The sequence below is a fragment of the Ciona intestinalis genome, chromosome 8, assembly GCF_000224145.3.
Source record: "Ciona intestinalis chromosome 8, KH, whole genome shotgun sequence".
NCBI lineage: Eukaryota > Metazoa > Chordata > Ascidiacea > Phlebobranchia > Cionidae > Ciona > Ciona intestinalis.
The window spans coordinates 650,274-658,974 of record NC_020173.2 but is presented as its reverse complement, the minus strand read 5'-3'; the positions used below and the strand labels follow the sequence as shown (position 1 = coordinate 658,974).

The 8,701-nt window shown below is 33.3% G+C and overlaps 2 protein-coding genes across 2 annotated transcripts in view; both read left to right on the top strand.

The window, feature by feature from the left end:
* The window catches only part of LOC108949667, a 7,943-nt gene extending 2,282 nt beyond the window's left edge, over positions 1-5,661 (top strand). The window contains exons 7-18 of the mRNA XM_026835486.1: positions 1,525-1,615; positions 1,679-1,779; positions 1,836-1,922; positions 1,983-2,138; positions 2,444-2,608; positions 2,904-3,007; positions 3,679-3,814; positions 4,085-4,212; positions 4,494-4,706; positions 4,762-4,898; positions 4,955-5,609; positions 5,644-5,661. Of these exons, the coding sequence (XP_026691287.1) occupies positions 1,525-1,615; positions 1,679-1,779; positions 1,836-1,922; positions 1,983-2,138; positions 2,444-2,608; positions 2,904-3,007; positions 3,679-3,814; positions 4,085-4,212; positions 4,494-4,706; positions 4,762-4,898; positions 4,955-5,609; positions 5,644-5,661 (1,991 nt within the window). The remainder of the gene's footprint in view (positions 1-1,524; positions 1,616-1,678; positions 1,780-1,835; positions 1,923-1,982; positions 2,139-2,443; positions 2,609-2,903; positions 3,008-3,678; positions 3,815-4,084; positions 4,213-4,493; positions 4,707-4,761; positions 4,899-4,954; positions 5,610-5,643) is intronic.
* Positions 5,644-8,693, top strand: LOC108949666. Its single transcript, XM_026835464.1, has 3 exons — positions 5,644-7,635; positions 7,719-8,006; positions 8,258-8,693. The coding sequence occupies exons 1-3, from the start codon at positions 5,712-5,714 to the stop codon at positions 8,515-8,517; spliced, it is 2,472 nt and encodes an 823-aa protein (XP_026691265.1). The 5' UTR covers positions 5,644-5,711; the 3' UTR covers positions 8,518-8,693.
* The last annotated feature ends 8 nt before the right edge of the window (positions 8,694-8,701 follow it).

Here is an 8,701-nt window from a genome sequence, read left to right as displayed (position 1 = left end):
AAGAATGCTAAGCTGGTTAAACCAAAGCTCAGATTCAAGTTGTTTCTGCACACCACCGCTAAATTTAATGCAGTAACTGCTGTAGAAGTGGGACCGCTATCTTACAGGTAAATTCTTCTTATTTTGATGGTAGATTTTCAGTTAGGCACTTACCGATACATTGTGCTGGCCAGAGTTCATACCAAACTACTGCTAGACACAATACCTGCTACTTGTGTTCAAGCTTCTGGTCAAGAATGTATTGCTCTAATGTATTGAAGTTTACCAAATGCCAAGAAAAAAACGAATTTTTACTTGCTCCATTGTAGAAATCAACTTATTAACTTATTTCTAACTTAACATTACATTTATTATTTCAGCCAGTATCTTTCCACTGTTTCGTCTCAAGTTGATGCAAGTATTTTGATCAGTGACCACTTTGTGCATGCGGTCAAAAATATCAATGTAAACTTTACTGTAAGTCTTTTAAAAGTTAAAATAGTTAAAATTCTCTTTAAACTTGTTTTATTATATATTGAACCCATTTGTTACATATTATGAGTTTATAACTTTTTATTATTAATTTTAGGTACCAGTTACAGCTGAAATATGTGGCTTACATCCTGGCTATGTAACTGTGGTTGTGCATGGGGACTCTGCAGCAGAATATGAAACAATCACCCAAAATAATTTTGCAACTACTGTTATTAACTCAACAATATGGAATTTCTTGTGCTCGGTAAAAGATTCCAAGCCAGCCAATGGGATTTGGTTTGCTCTGGATTCTGCAGAAGTTGCTTTGGTGCCTGGAGAACCAGGTAGTTCTAATACACAGTTTTTTATTTATAATATTTATTTATAGCGTGTTTTATCGACTGATGTCTTGTGGTTAATACCCATTTCTTCGTCGTTGAAATTGATACAATGTTCGGTATAGTAATCAAAGGAGTAGACTAAACTTATCTTTAAAGTTAAGTTAGAGTATTAATTAAAAATCAAATCTAGGTGAAGACTGTTTTTCTAAGACATATTCAACTCTAAGACATATTTTTTCCAGACCTTTTTTACATATTAAATTTTTAATTACCTATATTTGCACCCTTACTACCTTTAAAATAATTTTTAACAAAGAACCTCTCCTGTTTAAAAATAACAAATCAATTTATTTTAGGAAATTCTTTGGAATATCGTTCATTTACATTCAATGTTGGGTTTAGTATCGTCCGTAATGACAGTGAACTCGCTGCTTCCTCTATAGCTCAACTGGATATAGTTTCTCAGTTGGAATTCTGTCTCACATATCACAATGGAAAGTGTATTGACCATCAGTATTCAATACCCTTGACAATGAATGAATATACATGTTAGTTATAAACAGATTCATTGTTTTAGTAAATTTGATGTTATTTGTTTTTTTTAGAGAAAATATTCTTATTTCTGATGCTCATAGATGTATCTGACCATAAAACATCATTTGTACAGAATAGAACATTTTGTGGTAGTTTTACAAAAAGTTAATTTATTATTGTCAATACATGTTTGCAGTGAATTCAGCAAGTTCGTTTTACGCTAATGGTTATGACTACAATATCGACCGAAGTCATTCATTGTACGAACATGCTGATGATTTGTGCAGGTAAGAAAATGGGCATGTGTGGTCACAATTATTTTATCAATCTAAAAATGTCTTTTATCACAGAAACTTTGGCTACAGACTTGCCATTTTAAAAGACCCTGCTTTTATCCCTGTTTTTGCATGGTATGCTCATATTAATGGACTTAATAGAAGGATATGGATAGGTAAGTCACTCAATCATTCAACTGATATTATAAAGTATGTGGAAATGTTATGTCAGGTACGGACTCTGTGTTGAAATATGGTGATTGGCTTTGGCAGGATGGAACTGAAGTTCTTTTACCAAGAAAATCTACCTACACACAATGTAAGCAAGATTAAAAAAACATTAAATAAATGAACAAAATCACAAATAACTTTCTTTTAGCAAATATATTGGAGGGGTGGAATAATGGTCAACCAAACCTGTATAGTGAAATATATAATTGTGGAGTTATCTTATATCAAAGCAGCACTGAAGCAGCTCTTGAAGGTTATGTTTGCTATGCACAATTGTATCGTCTCTGCCAAGGACCTTTTCAAGGTTAAAACTAAATTTTATGTTATTTTTATTCCAATATACCAATGTTTTTTTCTCTTTTAACTGTTAGTATGTTATAGCACCTGTGTTTGATTGTACTTTCTGCTATTTTATTTATTGAAAATTATTTTTAACTTTGTCAATGTAACCATACAGACAAAACAAAGATATAGTATCTTTATTATATATACCTATTCCTATTTTTAACTGCATTATTAACATTGCATTTTTTGTTAATAATTTTACAACCTTTTCATAATTGTTAAAAAAAGGGCACTATTCCCCAATAACATGTTGTTATTTTGTAGCAACGAAATCTGCAACTTTTTCTTTGACAAAGAAACAAGTGTTTGAAAGATGTGGTCAAAATGATGCCAAAGTGAAGGTTTCATTTCGCAACAGAAGTAACAGGAAAGGAATCATGACTTCTAAGTTGGTCACAATTCCTAAGTTAGATGATGCAATCTGTGAAGGTTTGTAACTTAAAAAATAACTTGTTTGAAAACACCATTGGATGTGCTTTATTTCTTTACTGAGTGTTCAGTAGTACTTGATCTAGTCCCTTTTTTATTACGATAATTCTCCAAAATTATAAAATCTTAGATCGAAAGAAATCACATTTATTTTGTTTCTTGCATCCGTACTTATTTTCGAACAAATGCAACAAACCATTGATATGATAATGTATTAAATTGGAGCTTGGTAAAATACATTTAAGAGGTTATCAACTAGAATCTTAACCTTTCATGGGTTGTGTTATATTTATAGGTTTTTGTGACCTTCGTGTAACTCACTTCTCAATGGAAACAAATGGAACAAGTTGGATAAATCTAAAATATTCACTAAGTGCTCAGATTATTTTTACTAACGATGTAAGTTAATTTGTTAAAATGTACTTAATGGTCGAGCTGGTTTGTAATCCTATCAAAAAGTTTCTTTTTTTAAAATTAGTCAGGCTTTGCCTGTATCCATTTGAATTTGAGTCAAAGAATGTAACTTACGTAATCCTCATGTGGCCGGAAACGACAGTCGTTATAACATGGGTATTCATACACCTCGTACCAGCTTACTAGTTACAATGTATGTTACTTTATAGAGAATTTTTTAAACAATTTTTGTATGGCTAATAATTTGGATTTTGGACAACCCATTAGTGACCACTGGGTTCGAGCAATCGTCGTAAATGTCTTGCCGAAGGACACGTACGCCCATATTGATCGTAGGGACGAGCCTTGAATTCATTACCTGTGGGTTAAAGTTAAAGTGCATTAACCACTTTGCCACGGCGTCAGACAATTTTCATTATTACTGGCAGTATGAACTATTCACTGGTTTGTGTTGCCCGTGGCAGTTTTCGTGTCCGCTTCTAACCTAGAAGTTACCAATTCAGGGCTCGTTGCGGCTATCATTGTGAGCGTATGTGTCCTTGGGCAAGTCATTTACCACTGTGTTTTTCTCCAACCGCGAGTAATCAAACAAGTTACATTTATTCATTTAATTAATGGCACTGAATATCTTTAGAAAGTAGCGTTCTTAATCTCAGGTTTACTTTAATGAGTTGGGATACAATGCTCACATTGTTATGTTAGCATCTGACCATAAACCCTTCCTCTCATCTGCTTTAATTGAACAAATTAAATCAAATCTTGGAATATCTAAAACTACTCTCATTACTACAGGTTAGTAATGGTTGTAACCTTAACATTACATTTTAAAATAAATCTTGTTTTTAAATAGATGTAAACTTGCTGTAATTAATGTTCTAAAAAGAGTATTTTGATAAATATTTTAAGGTTTACGAAGCATCGTTCTAGAGGGTTGCAGAAAAATGTAACGTTTTACTCTAATTTGATTGCTTTGTTATCTTAATATACATTTAGTTCTGACTGTTTTCGTCCTTAAACCAACTCTTTTTATTTTCACTCAACATTACAATTTCATATTACCAGGTATATATCAACTACCTGTTATGCTAAACCTTCAGCAAGATTATGAGCTACGTAAAGATCGGTATACACAGGAAAAAAGCTTTGCTTCAAGCGAAAATGTTAATTTAAATGGAGACCTTAATCTAAAGGTAACAAATATTTTCTCTACCGATATATACTACTTTTGGTTATTTAGTATTTCTTTCGTATTTTAGTAAATTTTTTTTGCATGTAGTGTTACACAAATTCCAATTCTTTGAAGGGGAGGGGAAATTTATATACTGTGCCTCTACGAATTAATGTTTTTTTTGTAAAAATATTTTGTATATACTGGATGTCCACCATTGTACATGTAAATAGCTTGTACAATTCTCTAAATATGTATCAATGTATTTAAGAACTTAAACACAAACCATTAACATATTTTCAGGATTACATTGACAATCGGCAATCAATGTGTGGTAGCTTTGTATATGTGACAGTGGTAATACTTCCAAATATTCAAGTTCTCGGCAATGAGCTGGACACATACAATAATTCAGACAACACAGCCTCCTTTAAACTTTATTTCCCCTGCCCACAGTCTAACATCTTAAAATATAACATTTCCGGATCAAAAGAAACTCAAGTAATTTATCCAGAGGTAAAATTGTTATAAAAATATTTTAACTTTTTTTGACACGTTGCTTATTTATTAGTTGGAATCTAAGGTCTCACTGACAGTCAATGTAGAAAATCAGTATTCAGATGTATCGGCTTTTCCAAAATTCAGCCACTTTCGCTCTAAAACTGCTATAATTGTCTCCAATGCCCACTTTACTCTAAACCGGACAAGGTAGGAACTTTTTGAGTTAAACCCTTAAAACCTTTACCTAATTATGTTCCTTACAGCCTGGCTTGTCATCATATCAGCAAAGTGAATCAACTTGAATGCTCTTACAATTTGCTCCCAAACTCAGATATTCGCTTGCACAACAATCATGTAGAACATTCTAACTCTTCAAAACAGTTTCATGTTCTAGCAAGTTTCAATATTACCCGAAGCATTTGTCAGACAGTGAAACAGATATGCCTTGTACCAGTGAATTTAGTCCTAAACAGCGAGGATATCGTCCTAAATCAAAGCTTGTGCATTCCAGTTAAAACAGATACTTCTCTTTATCCAGTGCCAACCCAAACACATCACAATTGTGGTAATTTCACAAATTCTGGCACTTTTTGTCTTACGAAGTCAACATTACCAAAGGAACATGGGATTTTAAAATTCTGTAAACATTCTATCATCTTGATGAATGATTCATTTTCATGGCAGCCTTTATCATACAACTTACGCAACTCAAGTTCGGAAGTATTGCTGAATATTTCTTTTCTAAACTTGGGGCAGTCTTTTTCATTTAGTGACAACAACATTTCATTTCAGCTCTTTGCTTCTCCTACGAAACTCAATGGTAGCATTAATGGCATTGCAATAACAAAAAAAACATTTCTTCCGGTTCAGGAACTTGCTAACATACATCCTTGGTTTGAATATGGGGATCTTCTTACAGTTGGTCATCTTAAAATAAATGTTTCTTCATCAGAATGCCCATCGTGTTTAACTTCAAGATATTTCTGTGTTGCTCTGTATGTTGGTTTACAATTCTCCAGCATGAAGTGTTCAGAGCCTTTGCATGGGGTTGGTTTTTCATGCACATGTGAAGCAAAAATGACAGTAGATTCCTTGTTATTTCGAAATAACGTTCTTAGTATCAGCTCACTGGCTGTACCTCAAGTTGAATATCAAGCTATGATTCATTTCCATTCACCGAAAGAAACATCACTTAGTGCTTCAAATATAACCAACAGCACTTTTACATTACAAACCTCAAACAGTCTAATCATCAAGAACATAATCACCAATGTTGTAATGCAGCGCTCAGATGAAATGGAATCATACAGTTGCTACAATGGTGTACAGTGTACATTGTATGGAGGTTATTTCTTTGTATCTGGTTTATTGTATTTGAAGCCAAACTCCAGTGACAACTGTAAACTACATGGCATGCACAAATTATCTGCATCAATTTCATCAAGTCTAGGAAGAGGTAATTCACAGGCTGAATCATCAGTATTAATAACTGGCTCTACTGATTTGAATCTTGTATATGGCAATATCTCTTATCGTATACATAGCAATGGTGTGCTTGAGCTGTCTGCAGTTGCCCATGCTCAGTATATAGGAAATACGATTCTCAAATCACTTCCTAAGGAAAGTTTTATTCAACTCCAGTTGGATCTGTACAAGGTTGCAGAAGATATGACCAACACCGCTTCAACCGCTGTTCTCTCATTATCACCTACATGTAATGAATATAAATGCAAGACAGGCATATCAAAGTTATACCCTGGACAAGTTGTTACAATTTTCCAAACTTTTTATGTATTTTCTGGTAAGATTAAAACCCTTGGCTGCTTGTCACCTCACCATTGGATGTTAGTTGCCAAAACATCTAATGCCTATGATCTACCACTGGAACAATGTATGTCAAACAATGTGATTAAGCTCCCCTTGCTTACTGAGAAGCTTAATTGCTCCAATGTTCCAACTACTTTGCAGGATAGCCTTGTTAAAGCACATGTTATTCCTCTTCAGATAGGACTTACTCTACCTAACCTACCAAGATCATTATTTCCTGCATTTCAAAATGAATTTTTAGTTGAAATAGACACAATGATAGAAAAGAATAAAGTTAGTCCTGATCTGTTAGATCTGTACTCCATAACAGGACCAACTAGCACAAATACTCTCAACATAACTGCCCATTTTAAGCTAACACAGACAAGCTGTGAGGACGAATCCTGCAAAGATATTTTCATTGGATCTACTTCTTTGTTTCACAATGTCAACAAACTATTGTTTGAACAAAATTCTGTAAATTCTATTCAGAGATTCCAAACCATGTTAGAATCGAATAACATCAGAATGTGTGGTTGGGTTTATCTATCGTGGTCATTCACTGTATCATCTACCAACAGACGGGTTATACAGTTCCAAGTAAAAGATGCTTTATTGCCTGATAAATCTTATCTGACATACTTGTTGTGTTCAGAACCATATATCTCTAGTGCTGGATTTACTTTGCGCCATATAACATCAATACCTCTTATATCATACGAGCATTTTGAAAGATTCAAATTTGAAGTGCGGTTTATTATAAGCACAGCATCATGCATACCTGACAATTTAACAATTAATTCACCTCATACAAATTTGTTAACAAACGCAAGTTCAGCATTTCCAAAACTCTCTCTTACATCTTTACAAACTTTTGAATATCCACCTTCGAGTTTCTTAGCTATTAATCATCCAGGAATCCACCATCTGGTAATCGCTCAAGCTGAATTAGAGGTTTTACCTCAATCGGATGGACGATTCTTGTATGTTCCACTGTTTATTAGATGTGGACCTGAGTTTTTAAAAGTTGGAATAATACCTGGTGAAACTTTTAAGACAACAAGACCAGCAATACCTACTTTTGAAGTTACAAGATTTAGTTTGTTGGAGGGCACAAGTCTAACACATAATCTTTTAGGTAAATATGACCATTATTTTGTATTTGACTTCTAGGTATTCGTTTTACAATTCCAGTTTTAATTTATTCATTTTCACTTGCAGATTTGAATGTTTCAACCTTATTCTCCAATGAAAGAGATGTCAAAATGGTTAATTTTTTGGAACCATATTACTTAGAAGTGAAATACAACGGACCACACCTACCTATTCAGCCTTATAGTTTTACAAATGCTATTATTGTCTATTTCATTATAAGCAGCCATGATTTGAATGGAAATAATGAAATACTTCTTCATCAACTTCAACCAAATGATGCACAAAGAGCAATACTTCAAGGACAAATATCTAATGGAGAAAGTTTAATGTTAAGCGACTTCGCAACAGGCATTGGTGAGTTGTTAAAGTATTTATTAATCAAGGTAGCAGAAGGCTGGATTTCATCCTGGTCACTCTTAACCCGTTCTGCAAGCTTTACACACATTTAAATTTTTGTTAGTTGCAAATTTTTTTATATTTTTAATTTCGTATTGCAAAACAATTACAAATTTCTATATCTGAGTTAACTTAGTTATAGAAGCTCTGTACTTATAAAATCAAAATAAGATACAAAAAATCGTTATTGACAATCAAATATTTGACAGGTGTTCCTGGTGATATGTGTGGTAACCTTACCATTGGAATATTATTGACTCACCCTGCATCAGTGATAGCTAACACGCCAGTGCTGTTTGACAGTCAAAGTTTAACAAGTTTTAAAATTCTTGATTTCTATGTAAATTGCCCACATGATATTTTGAAGCTTGTGGGAATTCAACTTAAAATTGCCTTAAATACTACTTTGGCAAACCATTTATCGGACATACAGAATCAATGCTCACACCACTGCAACAAGTTCAAGTAGAAGGATGGTTAAAAATAATAAACCAAAACAACCAGAATCAGAAATTAAATCCTAACAACCTTAAATGGCAAGCTGCTTTATCCGAAGACCAAGGATTTGATATCAATGATGAATTCATCAATTTTTATGATACCACACTATCAACAGTAGATGGTACAAATTCAGCATATTATCAATCTACATT